This window comes from Phaeodactylum tricornutum, chromosome 12, assembly GCF_000150955.2.
Source record: "Phaeodactylum tricornutum CCAP 1055/1 chromosome 12, whole genome shotgun sequence".
Taxonomy (NCBI): Eukaryota; Bacillariophyta; class Bacillariophyceae; order Surirellales; family Neidiaceae; genus Phaeodactylum; species Phaeodactylum tricornutum.
In genome coordinates this window covers 770,292-789,074 of record NC_011680.1, presented here as the reverse complement: position 1 = coordinate 789,074, position 18,783 = coordinate 770,292, and the positions used below count along the sequence as shown (strand labels likewise).

The 18,783-nt window shown below is 52.4% G+C and overlaps 4 protein-coding genes across 4 annotated transcripts; 2 read left to right on the top strand and 2 right to left on the bottom strand.

Annotated features, from left to right (window-relative positions):
- Positions 1–707: 707 nt before the first annotated feature.
- PHATRDRAFT_13602 (predicted protein) lies at positions 708–2,567 on the bottom strand (the record flags this gene model as incomplete). Its single annotated transcript, XM_002181225.1, has 1 exon — positions 708–2,567. A coding segment is annotated over one exon (1,860 nt), but the record flags the coding sequence as incomplete, so codon positions are not given.
- An 881-nt stretch (positions 2,568–3,448) lies between these two features.
- Positions 3,449–6,220, top strand: PHATRDRAFT_56476 (carboxy-lyase; the record flags this gene model as incomplete). The annotated part of the gene is made up of 1 exon (XM_002181407.1): positions 3,449–6,220. Exon 1 carries the CDS (start codon positions 3,764–3,766, stop codon positions 6,218–6,220), a length of 2,457 nt encoding a protein of 818 aa, XP_002181443.1. The 5' UTR covers positions 3,449–3,763.
- Positions 6,221–6,954: 734 nt separating this feature from the next.
- On the top strand, positions 6,955–8,855 carry PHATRDRAFT_21430 (predicted protein; the record flags this gene model as incomplete). The annotated part of the gene is made up of 2 exons (XM_002181406.1): positions 6,955–7,080; positions 7,246–8,855. Exons 1-2 carry the CDS (start codon positions 7,065–7,067, stop codon positions 8,853–8,855), a joined length of 1,626 nt encoding a protein of 541 aa, XP_002181442.1. The 5' UTR covers positions 6,955–7,064.
- Positions 8,856–10,643: 1,788 nt separating this feature from the next.
- Positions 10,644–14,495, bottom strand: NURF-140. The gene is made up of 7 exons (XM_002181224.1): positions 14,186–14,495; positions 13,776–14,017; positions 13,374–13,690; positions 13,163–13,268; positions 11,662–13,034; positions 11,176–11,565; positions 10,644–11,076 (listed from the first exon to the last, which is right to left on the bottom strand). Exons 1-7 carry the CDS (start codon positions 14,466–14,468, stop codon positions 10,716–10,718), a joined length of 3,072 nt encoding a protein of 1,023 aa, XP_002181260.1. The 5' UTR covers positions 14,469–14,495; the 3' UTR covers positions 10,644–10,715.
- Positions 14,496–18,783: the final 4,288 nt, after the last annotated feature.

The following is an 18,783-nucleotide window of genomic DNA, read 5'->3' as shown; positions in this document are numbered from 1 at the left end:
TTCTCGCATTCCAGATTCCTTGTATTGAAGTGCCGTAATCATCGGAAGGTTATGCGTGACGCTCTTGCACAATCAAATTCAAGCACAAGATGATGAACTATGGAGTGGTACATCGTTTCACCAACAAGCTAACTAATCGTGGATTCTGAATGAAGTGGATTCGCGGGGCGTCTAGATGTGGCAGAGATGTACAGCACAACAATTAGTTGATGGATATAGACGACCGAGGCATGGCTCCCCCCAGAGAGGGTTTTGACTATGTAAAGATGATTGTTTTTGAATTTGTTAACTTACAATTCACGTACTACGCAAGATCACCAAGCGGGCTGGCGGTAGATTGGTTCATCATTGGCACTGCACCGTAATAGAACGCTTTTCCGATCAGCGTGTGCCCCATGTTTTGATGGAGAAAACTATCTCAACTACAGTGTCCTGGTCCGTTCGTTTCTTGTTTGCCATTCGAGAGAAAGGTGACCATCGTGTGTGGCGCATTACGGGCCAAGGAATACGCTTCGCCATGTTTTTCAATACAATCGTTTCCATGGTTGTACGAGTGACACTTATCGTCTACGGTGGCGGGCGATTGTAATCCCCATTCCGACCGTAACCGCAGCACCACCCACGGCCCACATCCACGATTTCCCCAAGCTGATAGTGTTCCGCATTGTCGCCCACACGCCCGAATTGGACGACGACGACGACAACAACAAATCCGAAGCCACCATTTTGGCGCAAATTGGATGATAAAATTCCTTGTGCCCCAAGAAAACTTGGACGGCCAAATCCCGGCCCATGACCGACGCAAACAAGGTCCGGTACAGAGGACGAGTAAACTTCATGCGTCCCTGTGTGGTAATGAAGCGGACGACGGTCGGAAGAATCGTTTCGTCTTCGGCAGCGACGGCCAACATGCAAAAACGAAAAAGAATTTCCGAGTTGCGCGAGTCGGCTAGTCGGTACGCCTTTTGTAGGGCTCGAATCGTAGAGACTTTCAGCGGGTCTTTTGGTGGTACCGAATTGTGATTAGTTTGGAGGAGCAACGCGTCCAGAAAGCAAGTTGTTTGTAGTGAAGTCCAATCGGCAATCGACGTGGTGGGCAGCATGCGACCGTGTCGGTCGACCGCTAACCATACTTGGGCCAGCTGCGCCGAGTGCTCGGCCAAGGTGCGGTCGAATGGTGGATCTTCCGGCGGCATGCCCGGTTCGTAAAACCACGTCTCCCAATCGAAATCTCGAATCGCCTCGTTGTCTTCAAAAGACGTGGTGAAGAAATCACGAAAGTCGTCGGAAGTCAAGGTCTGGTAGGCGTACTTTTGCACGTAGGATTGAAAGAAGGCTTCAAAGGCCGATGTTCCGACGCGGCGTTCGAGGGCACGCAAGAGATGGAATCCCTTTTCGTAGGCAATGGACGAGTAGGCTTCGTCCGGGTCACCGTCACCAATATCCAGTACGAGTTTTTGGTAGGCCAGGGGCATTTCGCGACTACAGGCATCCTGCAGGGCCTGGTACCCCCCAATGGCGTCCAAATCCAGCAATTGTTCGTGGTCGTCGTGGTGAATGCGCGACATGATTTTCCGTTGGAACCACGTGGTCCAGCCTTCGTTCAACCAGAAATGGTCCCACGTCGCGTTGGTGACGAGGTTTCCCGTCCAGGAGTGGGCAATTTCGTGCGCGACCACGTCGGCCAAACTGCGATCGCCCGCTAATAAGGTGGGGGTCACAAAGGTAATGCACGGATTCTCCATGCCACCGTAGGGCGAGCTCGCACAGAGACAGAGCAGGTCGTAGCGGCCCCACACGTAGGGAGTTCCCGCCAGGTCTTCCGCCATGGTGAGGAACTCTTCGGTTTGGGCGAATTCGTAAGCGGCGGCTTCGACGACGGAGGGCTCCGACCAAACGGCGCAGCGGGGGGAAAGGTCTCGTTTTTCCAACTGCCCCACCGCGAGGGCCAGCAAGTAGGCACTGATGGGGACTGTTTGTTCAAAAGTATAAATTTTGCTACTGCCGTGTTGGCTGTCGTCTGGATGAGCGCGGGAGGTTGTTTTGAGAATAGCGGACATGACGGGGGTCGCCCAGGCCGGAACAGTGACGGTGGCCCCGTAGGTGAATTTGACGCCGGGCATGTCTTGGCAGGGAATCAATGATCGTGCGTGTATGGCTTGCGCTTGGGTGTATAGGTAGGGAAAGACGCCACCGGATGTTTGTGCGGGAGGCAGCCACTGACAAGCGGAGGATGCCGGTGTGGTGCGGTAGTCAATGGCGACGCTGGTGGTGGCAGGGGCGATCCGAATGACGAGCCGTTGGCCCAAATGCGAGTGTGCGACGGAATCCCCACCGGGACTTTCCAAGGCAAAGGAGAGACTGTCGTCATTCTGATCTACAACAGTGAGGATCTCGAGCCTGGAAGTATCGAGACAAAGCGTGGTGGCGTCCGGGTCGACCCGATCAAGTGTGTAGGTCGCTCTCCCAATCAAGGCGCTGGCGGTGAAATCCACCGTCACCTTCCAATCCAAATGCGTGACGCGGGTTTCCTGCGGATTCGCGAGACTGGAGGCGTCTCGCAACATGGTGGAGTAAACCGAGTGGGATGTACTTTAGTTACTGTTACCAAATGTGAACTGTAAGTACAGTTGCATACATTACACCAACACAATGGAAAAACGATTGCTGGAATTCGGTCGACCTCGGTTGGACCATGGACAGTTGACTTGCTGTTAGAAAAGAGAACTAACTATTTGTAACACCTGATGTAGGGAATCATGTTAGTTAGCGTGACGCCTCCGGTGGGTTGGTTGCGAGGGTAGGGCAGGGCAGGGCAGGGGTAAACTGGACGGGACTTGTCTGGGTTGGCGGTAGCTTGCCAAATACCGATCGCATCGATACCGGTGAGTCGGACTCACGAGTCAAAAGTCAGTCACTCACGGTTGGTGGTCGGTCGGCAGGTACCGCGGTAAGCGCAGCACCTACCGACGGTTGGTGGAAACTGACTGACGTGGCACGGAAGAATCGTCGTGACGTCCTATTCTCGGAAATTGTGTGGGATTGACACCGAACCGACCTTTGGGGATTGCGTAGAAACCGTACTGGCCACTCACGAGGTATGTGGTCTGACTGTGAGCCAATCCATGGATTTACGGACAACGAACAGACAGACGCGGTAGTACTGGTTCGCATCACGACGAATCTCGCGACTCGGAGCGTTCGACGGCCGCTGACCTTGGAGCAACCGTTTTCGTACGGAGTGTAGTAGTGTACCGGCGTACGGGCGTACCAGTAGACTTCCAGGAGGGTTTTTTTCTGTAACGACACAACCACTAAGTAGGTAGTACCCGTGGTAGGTAGTTCGGTGTGTGTGCGCGAATGTGTACAGGTCACCCACCTCTCACAGTCCCTTTGCGGCGTCGGATACTTGTTACTCTCCCCCCCCCCCCCCCCCCCGGTACCACCAAGGCAAACCAACCAATAACCTCGTATTGTAACCAAACAATCTCAAGGCACAACCAAGCACCACCGTAGCGACTCGTCGAACCGCGTTTGGCTTTGTGCTGTACTGTTCGTGACGCAGTCTTCGTTCCCATTCGCTTTTATACCGTTTTCCATTTGGGACTTTCATACAACGTTTCTCCCACCTGGATTGATTGACTGATTGTTTGATTGACTAATTCATTCATTAGTAGATCTAATCAATCAACCAACCAACCAACGAAGCAACGAACGAAGCGACCAACAATAATCTACCAACAGTAACGAATTGTAACTCACGATGAAGTTCTCCACCGCCGCCTTGATCTTCGCCGTCAGCGCTACGGCGTCCACCGCCTTTGTACCGCACGCGTTCGTCTCGCCCAAGAGTCCCCGTCCCGCGTTGTTTTCTACGGAACTTCGCAAGACCGACGTGACTGCGGACCTCAAGAATGGTGTCACCGTCAACCCGTTCGACCAATCCGCTTTGGCGGCGGGCGTCTCACCGTTGACCGAAACCGGCACCGCTACTACGAGCAGTAGTCAACACTGGGACCCCCAAGCTGACGCCGAACTCGCCAAGCTCGCCGCGATCGAAGCTCGTGCGGGAGCTGCCGCCTACATGGGCCAGTACGAAGCACAGTCGGGAGCCTCGCTCATTTACAGCAAACTCGTGGAACACGGCGTCACGGTGGTCAACGGATTTTCGGGCGGCGCCGTCCTGCCCTTGCTGGATCAGTTTCACGAAGGGCACCCGCGACACGAAACCAGCGGCGTGACACCGATACGATGGATCACCAACTCCAACGAAGCGTCCTCGGGACACATTGCCGAAGGATACGCAAAATCCATGCCCATCAACGGGCCCCATAAACCCGTAGGAGTCGCCGTGGCGACTTCGGGACCCGGCGTCACCAACTTGATCACACCGTTGCAGGACGCCATCTGCGACGGTGTCCCCCTGGTCGTCCTCTGTGGACAAGCCGCGACCGTGGCTCCGGAAGACGCCTTTCAGAGCTCACCAGCCGTGGATCTCACCCGACCCTGCACCAAGTGGAGCTACCAAATCAAGAGTGCCGCTGAAATTCCTCTCGTCATGGACTACGCCTTTTACATAGCCCGCAACGGCAGACCCGGACCCGTCTTTGTCGATCTGCCCAAGGATTTGCTCAACCAGATTCTCACCGGAGATCTCATCAACTCATTTATCGACGCCGAGAATCCCGGAGACGAAACATCCTTTGCGCGCTTGCAAAAAATGTACCGCCCGGACGGAGAAGTTTTCCAAGCCCTCCACTTGGGAACCGGTGGCAAGGGTTTGCCCTTTGAAATATACAAGGACGAAGCCGCGCCGCAAAACACCCCCACGTACAAACTCAAACCCGTCACACACGCCAACACCGTGGACTCCTACCACGCCGATCACCATCCCAGCGACCGTGTCATACGGACCGGCAAAGTCGTCGCCGGTGAACACCTGCCCAACGAACAAGGCCCCCTCCAGGTTGGTGGAGAAATGACCAAGAAAATTACGGATCTCATCATGAAGGCCAAGAAACCCGTGATCATCGCCGGACAAGGCTGCAACGACGCTAGTGCCGAGTTGAAGATCTTTGCCGATCGCTTGCAAATACCCGTCGCCACGACGCTGCACGGACTCGGATGTTTCGACGAGCGCTCCGAACTCGCGCTCAACATGGTCGGCATGCACGGACACCCGACACCCAACTTTATGGTCCAAGAAGCTGATTTGATCATTTGTGTGGGCTCCCGCTTCGACGATCGGATTACTGGCCGCATGAGTGACTTCGTCCCGGAAGCTCGTGTGGCGGAAGAAGAAGGCCGCGGTGGGGTCATTCACGTGGATATTCGTCTGACGGAAAACGCCAAGCAGATTTCTCCAACATTCTTTGTGCATTCGACGGGCAAGAAATTCCTCGAAACCATGATTGAATTCCTGGCCGGCATGGACAGCAAGCCCAACACGTCAGCCTGGATCAAGCGCATGAAGGAATTGCAAAAGGAATACCCGGTCAAAATCCCATCCTTTCCGTCGGAGACCGTATCGGTGACGAACGAAGACGGTAGCACGACGGAAACGACGCGCACCCGCGCGTCGGCGCAATCCGTCGTGGCCGAGCTGGATCGGCAGTTGTTGGCGGCCGACGCCATGGACGACGCCATCTTCACCACCGGCGTAGGCATTCACCAGATGGTTGCCGCACAGCTGATCACCTGGACGCAACCGCGACAAATGCTGAGTTCGGGGTCGCTGGGAACCATGGGTGTCGCGCTGGGTTATTCGATCGGTGCGAAACTGGCGAACGCCGATAAAATGGTGATTGCTGTCGACGGTGACGGTTCCTTCAACATGACGTTTACCGAACTCAAGACGTTGGCCGAACAGGGCATCCCGGTGAAGATTATGATTTTGGACAACGACGGTCAAATGATGGTGGAATACTGGCAACGTTTGTTCCACGACAATCGCTTGATTGCCGTGCGTAACTCGGCCAACCCCGACTATTCCACGCTGGCCAAGGCGTTCGGCATCAAGTCGGTGTACTGCGATTGCGAGGAAGACCTAGAGGCGCGCATGAAAGAATTTCTGTTTGACGATCCGGACGAGCCCGTGTTGTTCCACGTGCGCATCGAGCGGACGCCGTGTCTACCGTTGGTGGCCCCCGGACAACCCCTGCAGGATATGATTCTAGAAGACGTAGAGGTGGACGTGGACAAGTCGGCGGCGCCCAGCTAAACGTCGACACCAGGCACCAACCTCGTCTCTCCTAGTCTACGGAATGGCCTGCTTTTCGAAGGAATAAACGAAGGGAAGGACGTACACACCAGAACCAAACGTAACGAGACCATTGTACGAATACTCCAAATCTACTGACGAGTAGATTGGCAGAAGAAGAAATCCCACTAAAGTATATTTCTTTTTTAGACCGCATTTACACACACGTTAGGCTTATCGAACGCATTGTGCTATCGTTATGTGTTGCGAAGTTCCAGTCCGTGTGCTACTGGGAATAGATGGAAATATCCCAGTAAGTGACAGTAAACTCAAGCGCGAACAAGGAATTGTTCACCGTCAATGGTGGGTCCCGCAGGTCGGGCAATGCTGCAGTGTGCTTTGGTGTGCTTTCGCAGTCAGCTAGTGGAGTCTAGTTCGTGACATGGTTTTATGCCAATCGCCGGATGTCTTGTTCGCTGTTGCGAACTGTTACTTTACAGGTAATGCAGCTATGTCACAGTCAGTCCCGTCCGAGTTTACCGTCGGGTACCGCTCTCGTGTCACCGGTGCACGACGACGATCGACGCCAGACGACAAGGAGACTGGATCCCGTTTGCGGGGACGACGAACCGACAGGGAAGGACCCGAACGAAAACCCCCCCTCCGCTAGCCGTTCGACCATGACGACGATGCGCACCGGGGGCAATGGGCGAACGTGATCCATCCAATGCAGCAACAGTTTATTCCTTAACAGTTAGATTCTTCTTCCACTTTTGTCTAGATTTCGTACAGTTTCGATCCTTTGTCTCCATTTTCTGCTTCTCTCTCTCTCTCTCTTCAAGAAACACAACCACACGGCCTCATCATGTCGATGGTCTACGGTACGTTGCGTGTGTGCGATGGGATGCGATGCAATGCAGTATTCAACAACGACAAGCACACGAATCGAGACAGTGTCACACACACAAACAAACACAAACCCTACACTCGCGCAAATACTCAACTCACCACCGCTGTGTTCTTCCACTTCTTCTGTTTCCGACTAGATGAATACGGCCGGCCGTTCATTATTCTAAAAGAGCAACAGGCCAAGGCCCGTGTGAAAGGCACGGAAGCGACCAAGTCGAACATTCTCGCTGCCCGTAGCATCTCCAACATGCTTCGCACCTCGCTCGGTCCCAAAGGTCTGGACAAGATGCTCGTCAGTCCCGACGGCGACGTTACCATTACCAACGATGGAGCCACCATTCTAGAGCAACTGCACGTTGATCACCAGGTTGCCAAGCTCATGGTGGAGCTCTCGCAGTCCCAAGACGACGAAATTGGTGACGGCACGACGGGAGTCGTCGTTCTGGCCGGAGCGCTCCTGGAACAAGCCGAGGTGCTTTTGAAAAAAGGCATTCATCCCATTCGCGTGGCGGAAGGACTGGAAAAGGCCGCCGATGTGGCCATGCAGACGCTCGCCGAAATCGCCGAGCCCATGGACATTGCCGTCAACAACCACGCCGCCCTCGTTGCGACCGCGATGACCACACTCAGCAGCAAGATCCTGCACCAACACAAGCACAAAATGGCCGACATTGCCGTCCGCGCCGTCCTGCAAGTTGCCGATCTCGAACGGCGGGACGTCAACTTTGAGCATATACGTGTAGAAGGGAAGACGGGAGGGAGTCTGGAAGACGCCGAACTCGTCAACGGTATCGTTATTGATAAGGAAATCGCGCATCCGCAAATGCCCAAGATTATCGAAGACGCCAAACTCTGCATCTTGACTTGTCCGTTCGAACCACCCAAACCAAAGACGAAACACAAGCTCGAGATTGACAGCAAGGAAGCCTACGAACAGCTCTACCAACAGGAACAAGAATACTTTCGGGACATGGTCAAAAAAGTGAAAGACAGCGGCGCCAACCTCGTCATTTGTCAATGGGGCTTTGACGACGAAGCAAATCATCTACTGCTACAGAACGACCTGGCGGCCGTGCGTTGGGTCGGCGGGGTCGAAATTGAGCATATTGCCATGGCTACGGGTGGACGTATCGTGCCGCGCTTTGAAGAAATATCGGCGGAAAAACTCGGACACGCCGGTCGCGTGAAGGAAATTACCTTTGGTACCTCCGACGAACGCATGCTGGTCATTGAAAATCCCGTCAATACCACGGCGGTCACCGTTTTAGTCCGCGGCGGCAGCAAAATGATCGTCGAAGAGGCCAAACGCTCGTTGCACGATGCCATGTGTGTGGTGCGCAATCTCATTCGGGACAATCGGGTCGTCTACGGCGGCGGCTCAGCCGAAATCGCCTGTTCCTTGGCCGTCAGCCGATTCGCCGACACTGTAACCGGTGTGGACCAGTACGCGATTCGGGCCTTTGCCGACGCTTTGGACGACATCCCGCTGGCCTTGGCGGAGAACGCTGGCCTCTCGCCGATTGAAGAAGTGGCGGCCGCCAAGTCGAGGCAAGTCAAGGAAAAGAATCCCGTAATTGGGCTCGGTATGGACGTGATGAACGAAGCGGATGGCTACCATTCGGCCGATATGCGGGAACTGGGTGTCTTTGAAACGTTGATTGGCAAGCAACAACAAATTCAGTTGGCAACTCAAGTGGTCAAGATGATTCTCAAGATTGACGACGTGATTTCCATGGGACCACAGTAGTAGTAGTAGTAGAAGTTGGACGGATAACTCTCTAACTACACTTTATCCACCCTTTTTCTACCTTCTAGCTGGCCTCCCAGGTCACCGTTACCTAGGGCAAGGAACGGCACTTCAATCTTTGACAGACGGGCGGTCGCAATTCTCTGTGGCGAAAACGGACCTCGAGTCGTAACCCATACAGGAACAATGATGAATCTTTAAGACTTATCGACTAAATCTTGCTTTCTCCTTTTTGCCAATAGCGTCGATCTTTTATTTTGCAATAGCCTTGCGGGATCGGCCGATATGCGGGAACTTGGTGTCTTTGAAACGTTGATTGGCAAGATTCCGTCGTCGGAACGTTCCATCCGCATTTCCCCCCTATATGGTATGTCTCGTCGATGGATCGAAACTGGACCAGTCTGTTTGGTGATTGGTCTAGAACTTGGAGCCAATCAGAATTCTCAATTTCTGACAATCCAAATCCAAAACATAGCTGCGTGAACGAAAGGTGAGCGAGCGAGATCGAAAAAAGGACTTCGCGCATTCTCGTTCGAAGCCTGTGTGTATCGTTCGTGAGTTCTGTGAAACGCTGTCGACGCATGAAACCTTCCAGGCCAACCAGATTGTTCTCACAAAAACCTCAGAAACGGTGACCAACTAGGCCTTTGAACACCCAGAGCCCAACCGAAACCCATTCTTCGGCATGGATAGTCGACGAAAAAGGAGATCGCGCCAGGTATAAAACTTTTTCTCGCATCGACAGAGAAGCATGAGCCACGGAGACCAATCGGTGGAGGTCAACGTACGTGGCAGATCCAAAACGCTGGGTGTTTTCTTTTCATCGGGAGATCTAGGGGAAGTAGGAATGCACGTTGTCGCGGCTGCTTTGGAACGTGCTTCCGATGAAGTGAACGAAATCCGTGTTTTTTCTAACCATATTACATCGTTGGACGATCGCAAGTGGAACTGCGGGTGTCGCACAAGGCACGCGTTTACCGAAAGAGATAGACAGCGACTCAAACTGATTTGTTTGGACTGTACGAAGGATCCGCTGGCGATCCATTTAGAAGGAGTCGACGCTGTCGTCTCCTGTCTCGGCAATCGCAAGCCATTTCATCCAGACTGTATCGCCAAGGCAGGAACTGAACGCATCGTACAAGCCATGATGGCCACGGATGTGCGCCGCCTCGCGCTGCTCTCTTCGGTTGGCATTGCGGAAGACTGGCCGCCCATGGAGTGGAGTCGGGAAGGTGGGCGTCTGTCTGGATTTTTCCGGACTGTCTGCTGGACGCAGTACCAGGACCTGAGCGGGGCGGAACAAGCGGTGCGCCTAGCAGAACAACTACACGCGGATCTCGATTCGCTCGTGGTGCGTACTGTTCTGTTGGGCGAGCACAGCCCTCCCAGCGGCAAGTGGTTTGTGCAACACCAAAAGCATGGCGATCATCCCGATCATCACCTCGCGAAAATGGATTGCGCACGATTCCTCGTCCAAGAAGCGGTCCATGGAACACTCAGTCGACGCGCGGTTGTGGTGGGGGGCGTACCGAAACAAAGACACGAGGCTCGTGAAAAGGAAAACAATGCATGAACAACGATTAACAAGGACATGAATTGTTGTATGAGGGTTGGCCAGATGGAAACAATCAATTCGAAGGATTTCTTTTGTGTGATACCAGGTTGATTTCATCGAGTACGGTTGGAGATCCCCGGTTTATGTAAAACGTGTGGAGGTGGGTGGATTTCACCAAACTAGTTTGGTTCGAGATCCCTACCGTAATTCTGTTAATATCATATAAAGAAAATACGTATACATTCATTCGATAACTTTTGGTCATTTACCGTTCTGTTGTCGGTTCGAGATCTCGCCAGACTTGCTTAGTTAGACGCAAACTGGGCAACCGCTCCTTCAGGAACCTTTTGGAAACTATCCTTTGCCGATTGTGGAGTGGGGACGGTAAAGCTGTCCCGTTCTTGCTTACGTTCTTCTTCTGCTTCTTTTTCTCGCACTTCAGCGTTGTCGCGTTCCACGACGCGCACCAACATGTCACATCGCTTCTGGATTTCTTGCGCCGAACGAGATTTAAAGTACCAGTCGAATCGAAATTGCCAAGCGCGGCGGATTTCCATACGAATGCGTTCTGCCGCTCCATAGCCATGCCGGTACATCATGCAAACAAGAAAGGCATCTTCCTCTTCCTGATATCCCCGACCTCGGCCACTAGAACCGTAGCTTATCCTCATCTGGGGCCACGAGTAGTGCAGCAATTCAGATACAGGCGGCAACTTTTGGGATTCGTCTCCGTTTTTAGCGTTCTCTCCGTAGTGTGGACCAAACGCGTCTTCCAAATGGCGCTCCACCTTCTCCTGAATAGCGTCACGGATTTGTCGCAGTCGCAGAATCTTCTTTTCCCCGCGTTCAATCTTGTCAAGAATCTTTTGCCAGTCATTGATTCGCGTGTAGTTTGTAAAAAAGGCCACAAAATAGCGTTGGACTTCCTGCAAATCTTTATCCGTTTCACGCAAAACGTCCTGCGCAATACTATTGAAATCGTACCGTCCGTGGCGTTCCAAGCTCAAACAGAAGGAGCGAAAGTCCTTTCGGCTCCAATCCGGAAATCCTTCCGCCAAGAGGCTCCTTCGTTCGGCTTCTTCTTTCGAGGACAAAACAAAGCTTGTATCAAGACCTTGCTCTTTCGCATGAGCCAGTTGCAAAAGCTCTTCGCGACTGTACCCCGGAGCGTGACCACTTCCCAACGGAGGAGCTTCAATCGCACGTTGACGCAACTCGCCAATAAGCTTTACCTCCTGCTCTTTCGCAGACGCCAGAGCGCGCTCTTTTTCGATCAATGCATGAAGTCGTGACATGTTAAACAATTGGTAGTCATGTAACGCTGGTCCCTTGCGTTTCTTCTTGGCTGCCGCATCAGCGGCGTGCGCTTTCATGCTGCCTGACAAGCCAGTATTGCCCGTAGAGCCGCTCAGATCGTAGTTGCGCTTCCTTTGTCGCTGTGGCAAGTTGATAAAATTTCCGGCCGACTTTTCCGAATCGCGATAATTCTTTCCTCCAAAAGAGAATGTGTCGGTCCCACCCTCGTCCTCGGCCATCAAGCTGAAGTTGGCCAAATTGTGTTGGGCGTCAGTCTGCAATTTGGCTTGCATTTCGGTGGTACGCTCTTCTCCACGAGCAATCAAAGCGTCAATATCTTCGTCAGTGTAGGTCCCCCCTGTTCCACTGAGAATTTGATCGGCACCGAACCGTACCATCTTCATGAGATCGCCCTTTTCCAACGACGAATGCTGCTCGGCCAATCTCCCTTGCTGAATAACTGCGGCATCGAGGAATAGCTTGCGGTCGGCGCGCTCAATGATTTTTTCTTCCACGGTACCCTCCGTCACGAACCGGAAGACCTGTACCGGTTTGGTTTGTCCTATGCGGTGGGCACGATCCATTGCTTGGAGATCCACTTGGGGGTTCCAATCGGAATCGTAGAGAATAACAATGTCGGCGGTCGCCAAATTGATACCGAGACCCCCCGCACGAGTACTCAAAAGAAAGGCAAATTTGCTTGAGCCTTCGGCGTTGAACTCGTCCATTTGAGAATCCCGACGCTCACCGTCCGTGTTACCGTCGATGCGACAGTATTCCAATTTTGTCAATCGAAAGTAGTCCTCGAGTATATCAAGAACGCGGGTCATTTGACAAAAGATGAGAACGCGAGATCCTTTCGCTTGGAGCTTGGGCAATAGCTTGTGCATAAGTTGCATCTTGCCACTATTTTCCCAGAGATGAGGCCCGTCAATATAGGGTGGGCCCTGTTCGGCTCCGTCAAATAGGTACGGATGATTGCAGACCTTTCGCAACTGCATCAGAACGTTCAAAAGGCGATTGCGATCCGGACCACCAAGTTTGTTTAGTTCGTGCGCATCTTTCTGGAGACAACGAACGTACCATTCCTGTTGCATTTTTGTCAACCCGATGTAGAGTTTCGTTTCCTTCTTGGGCGGGAGCGAAGTGGCGACGTCCTTTTTGACGCGCCGAAGCATGAACGGTCGCAAAATGGTATGGAGCTTCTTGATTACGTTTTCCTTGCCCGACGCGTCCGTTAAACTGAACCATTCGTCGAATTGCTCAGCGTCTCCAAAGATATCGGGCATTAAAAAGTTGAGAAGCGCCCATAGCTCACGCAGATTATTCTGTGAATCAAATAGGGTACAAATGTTAGTGACGGTCCTCCTGTTCGTCACTATAAGCGCACGCGTGGTGACGCTTCGACTTTTACACGCAAACACACACACACACACACTCAAACACACGAACGTACCTGCAAAGGAGTTCCCGTAATGAGCAAGCGAAATTCGGTCTTCATGGTCCGGACGACCTTGCTAAGCGACGAATTCTCATTCTTGATACGGTGCGCCTCGTCAATGCTGTGAGGAAAGAAGACAGGACTGCGTGAGCGTACCACAACGTGAAATAAAGAGTTTTGGACCGCCCTATTAGCACCGTGGGTGCCGCGCTGCGGTCGTACTTACATGACGTATTTCCACGGAATCCTGGAGAGTTTGCCCTTTTCCCGGAGCAAACCTTCGTACGAGGTGACGAGGACATCAAACTTTCGTTTACCAGTGTTGGGATCCAAAGGCAAGTCTTCCGTGACAAATTTCTGTCGTTCGTCCTTGGTTCCTCCCATCCGAATGGCCTTGATAGAGGGGCACCACTTTTTGAACTCCCGAATCCAATTGCCAACGACCGATTTGGGGACAATGACCATATGTGCCCCCCGCACTCCGCGGCTTTCCCGAAGGTAGGCCAAAAGCGAAATAGTCTGGAGCGTTTTGCCAAGACCCATCTATACTCGAAAAGGGAGATATCGGAGTGAGTAGTAGGCTTCGACGGGAACGACCGACGCCTGGAAGTTTCGACGATTGACGTACCTCGTCCGCCAGTATTCCGTTGATCCCGTGATCGTGCAATTTAATGAGCCAGTTGAGTCCCTCTAGCTGATACGGGTGCATACGACAGTGCGGGGCTAGGTTGGAGGGCTGCTGGTCGACCCGGATCACCCGACGCTTGGACTGCGCCGACTTGAGAAGCTGGGCGTCCTCTTCGGCCTCGGTCATGCGTCCCTTTTTGCCTCGCGAACCTTTGCCTTTTTTGCTGCCCGCTGCGACGGATCCTGTCGTTGGTAAAAGAAAGAACAATGATTTTTTTTAGTGAGCGAATCTACACTCGTCAGGAGTAGTGTGGGATGGTTAGTACACACACACACACACACGCACACGCGAGTACGGTGTCGTTGCGGGTGACTGGCCTCCCCGTTTCCTCCCACTGTCCTCTCACGTACCGGCCAGAAAATGCGCAAAGACGTCCGATTGTGCGAGAATGTATTCCAATCGCTCCGCCGCTGTCAAGGGCTGTGGATTGCTGCCCATGGCTTTTTTCTGCTCGGCTGCCATGAGTTCCGTACGTTCCCGACGCGCTTCTTCCATCTCCTGAGCTTCTTCCGTCGCCAAAGCCGCAAAGTCTTCTTCGTTTTCAACGGGTGCATTGTCCGATTCGGTCGCTTCCTCGTCGTCTCCCGCTTCGTCGACTTGGCCGTCGTCGTCCTCCAGATCCATGCCCTCCATTTCAACGTCGGAATCGATCTCCTCATCGGCTTTGGTAGCGTCGACAGTTTTGGAACTCATATCGACAACGTTTTTCTTTCACAGTCGCACCAATATACAAACAACCGCCGAGTCGTCGCAACAATAGTTAATCGTAACAATCAGCAAACGGGAGAGTTGTACCAACAACGGCAAGGCGCAACAATGCCCACGCCGACGGTGTCCGGAGAGAAGCTTGGTCGGAGTCGCATCCGGGTGACTTTCCCGGAAACGACTCGATGGTGCGGGAGAGCGACAATTCCAACCCCCACCCACGCCTGTTCGAGTGGTGCGGTGCGTCGCGCTAACAGTAAACGCCGGCCTAACCACAAGCTCCCGTCCGGACGTTTTGGACTCACCGATACCTGTATTGTAAACTACCTGTAAAATTCCTCTGACTAGGAACGGGAGCTACAGTCGAATGAAAATCCAAAGTGACATATCGAGTCACTCTAGTAAGCAGAGCATTAGCTACCGACTGTTTTTCAAATTCTATAACTAGTAGCATTTACACTGAAATGGTGTTGCCGTTGTTACACACACAAACCCAGTCACCCGTATCCACGGATACCATCACTACATTAGGTTGGCCGCGTCACCGCGGCGCTGGTCAAAAAGAAGTCCCCTTCCCGGCGCCAGTGCGCTTGGATGGAGTCGAACGCGGTGTGTGCACCCGACGGTAGCGTTAGGTGAACCTCTACTGTACCCGACGACAAAGGACGCACTTCCGCATCCTGAAACCCGACGTATTGACAAATCAACGGATGCATGGCCTTATACAGACTTTCCTTGATGCTGAATCGCAACAGCACCTCCTCTGCCGCAGAAATACCCTGAACACAGCGCCCCCCCCAACGGATGACGTATGCAAGAAACAAATACGAAAGAGAAAACAGTTCCTACGTCATTAGCATCTAGGGAGAACGACCCGTAATCACGATGTATAGGTCGTACAAAACCCTCTCTCGCCCGACTTACCTCTATGAGGCCCAATTCGTTGCGTTCGCGAGCCGTCAACACTCTTTGTGCTATGTTACTTTTGGGATTCGGCACGGATCCTTCAATATCCACACCAATGCCACGTTGAGGACTCCCCGGTCGAAGCGCCGGTTCGCCACCACCACTATTACACATGGCCGGGTCGGGTGCGACGAGTGCTACTCCAACACTGCGCTTGTGTGAAATCGAACCCAAATAACCGGGTGGGAGCTGTGGTCGACCGTACTCGTCTTTCAATAACACGCAGCAATTCGGATCCCCAATATCTGGCAAGTCCAATGCGTGACGTATAGCCAAACGCCCTATAAAGAAGGATTGTCGCGTCGCCTCGGAGGACAGTCGGAGGCCGAAGGCAACCTCGTCTACGTGAAGTACATTGTATATCCAATGGTTTTGATCCTTCGCAATTGATTCCACACTCAGATCACTTGTCTGTCTGCTGTCGTTTGCAATCGTTGGTTCCGGCCATCGCAAGCCGACACACCGTCCCTCGGGGAGTTGCAGATCAAATAGCTGTTCGTAGGTTCGCTCTCGATCAGTGCTGACCAACGATCCAGACTCGGACAAAGACGTAGGCTTCGTCCCCATCGCGAGTCCTCGTATTCTTGTCGATCGCTGCCATACAGTGGGTGCGACGGGACCCGTCGTACCGTAAGGTCGCCAGAAGCACAAGGAATGTCGACCCTCCCGAGCGGTAAACGGTCGCCACGCGAACGCCCGGACTGCCGAGCGTGGCATCCCCGTCGTACCGCTACCCCAAACCGCAATGCAGCAAACAAATGTTCGAAGCGTACTCGTGTGGGGTAACTGGACAACGTCTCCTATCCCTACCATTTCCGAGCCCCGGAGAAAGACTTGGGCTCGAATGCACCCCGACCAGTACCCTATTCTTCACACGGGCAAATGAAAAGTCTCGTCAATTCGGATCGGATGTTGGCTCTTCATTCCTGTCGGACGGACGAGTACGCCGCAATCCCTACGGATATTAGAATAACATGAAACGATCACAAACTCCAAACCGGACAAACGTCTGCTTGATTGTGAAAACAGTTGTCCAAAATGTCGAAGTCAAACGTCTTCTCCACACAGGATTTCTGTTTGCGACCGCTTGATAGACCGAGGTCCGGGTGTTTCGCAATTTTCCCTATTAGAGATAACGTTTCGTTGCAGTGGAAAAACAACTATCGTTATGCCAAAAAGTTAGTTCGACTAACAGCCACCGTAACTTGTAAGCCAATGTGGTAGTCAACGACACTCGGCCCTCCCTCTAACCGAGTCGAGCAATCATTAAAAAATTTACTAGTCCCGCATTAGGATAAAATCAGAATGAAGTATTCGCGATGCTGAATTCTCCACGGGAATATGTTGTTGATCGATACAACGCGTAGGACAGACTGGCATAAGTTCCATTACTGTAGCATCGTCATCATCATTCATCACGGATTCTACCGAGCACGAGTCAAACATTTCTCCCGGAATCGAATCTGTGTCTAGGATGTCACCGCAAAGTACTGCACATCGTCGTGAGGGTCTGCTCACGGCCATAGTATAATGCTGAACGAAAGTATCGGAATAACAAAGGACCGCAGTAACGGGCCACCGATATCTTTTTGGCTACCCATATCAGAATCCAACGAATCATTTTGATTCAAAGGCGTTGATGGAAGGAGACTTGTTGTGGAAGGAATTGCAGTAGAAGGAGCAATAGAAGCTGTGCCGGGGTAGCCGTCGTCCACAATGCTGTTGAAATCAACGTGGGTGCTTTAGTGATGTTCTCCGAGTCGAGGTGCCGTGAGTCGTCCACCAAAGAACCCTTTGTGGCCCGGATATGTACACTTGCATTGCTGGCCTGAGAAAAAAAGAGCAAATTCCGTTGCGATAGAAAGGGAAACCCTTGTACTGAAAACAGTAGCCGAGTGCCGGTATCTCCTATCAGACATCTGCCCAACAAGGAGATTGACGCCGCTTGAAGCACCCTCCCTCGTATGCAGATCGTCGGAACGAAACGTGTTGGCCCACCACAAAAATGCCTCACATCAAGCACTCATATACATCTGACGAAGCCAAACCCATGAAATTGTTTTCGTCAAAGGTGCAGCTAAGTGTAAATTGGCCCGTGGGGGATTTCGGTTCGCTTCCAATGCAGACATGCGACAAAGGTGCGACTGGCGTTACGCCACTCCATTCCACGAAAGTTTCTTCTGTTGAATTTCATCGCTCCGATCCAAACTCCGGCACGCTCCCTAGACAATCAGCCTCCGACTGATATTTGCATTTTGACGTATGACGTTTGCCACTAAAAGCTCGAAACCAACATGTTCGGATTTTACGGAGGTCACGAAGAAAAATGACTGCGCTGAATGTCCAAAGGTTGTCCATTTCACACTCACAGTCAGTCCCGGAACTTATGATTTGTTACCCCCATTAGGGCATCGTTTAGTAGGGTTGGTGCCGTTTCTTCCATTTTGAACGAGTCGCTGAAAGCGTTGACAGTGACCGATTTTTCCCATTGGTTCCATGGGCACACTCTCTAGACAGATTCTGCCAATCCACAGCAACTGACTGTAAGAATATATACGTGCAATGGAGACTCCTTTGTTAGCGCGGGGCGACACGTCGGCGCCTTCGTTATCGTCGGGTCCTGTGATTACGGAGGAGGAAGAAACGAATTTTTCTCGATTGATTGCGCTATCGAATCCGCTAGCAGCGTTGGCCCAAGGGTTCGACTACGAACTGGCAGCGGATTCACCGTCCTCCTGGTACCGTTCTTTCGCCGACGTCAACGGATATAATTGTGCTGGATATGGCTACCGGAAAGGTCCAATATATACCGTCTTGGCTGGAGCCTTTTGCTTGCTTCATTTAGGATTTATATGGGGTGCTTACATGTCGGATGTATGGTCCGAAACGCATTTGCAGGTTTCGATAGCCTGGCAGAAACAGTATCTTCCATTTCTGGACGATTTGACGGATACGGTCGTGCATAGAGAGAATTTGGCAACTATTCTGGAATACTTGAATGACGGAAAACAGTACGGTTTCTTGATCGCGCTGTGGTCGACGTCGCTCATTCTTCCGTGCGCCTTTATGATTCTTAGCCCGACCTTTATCGCTTCCGATTATAATCGCATCGTGAACTGGGATCGACGCATCCGGGCCGTCAACGCTCGAAGGGCAATCGAAATAGGTATGCGCTTTGCCTTGCTTGCCGTATTTACGTTTGCGCTACTGGATCTGTCCACGTCAGTCTTGGAATTGCAATGGACGGATACCGTCATACGCACACATAATCGTGCCT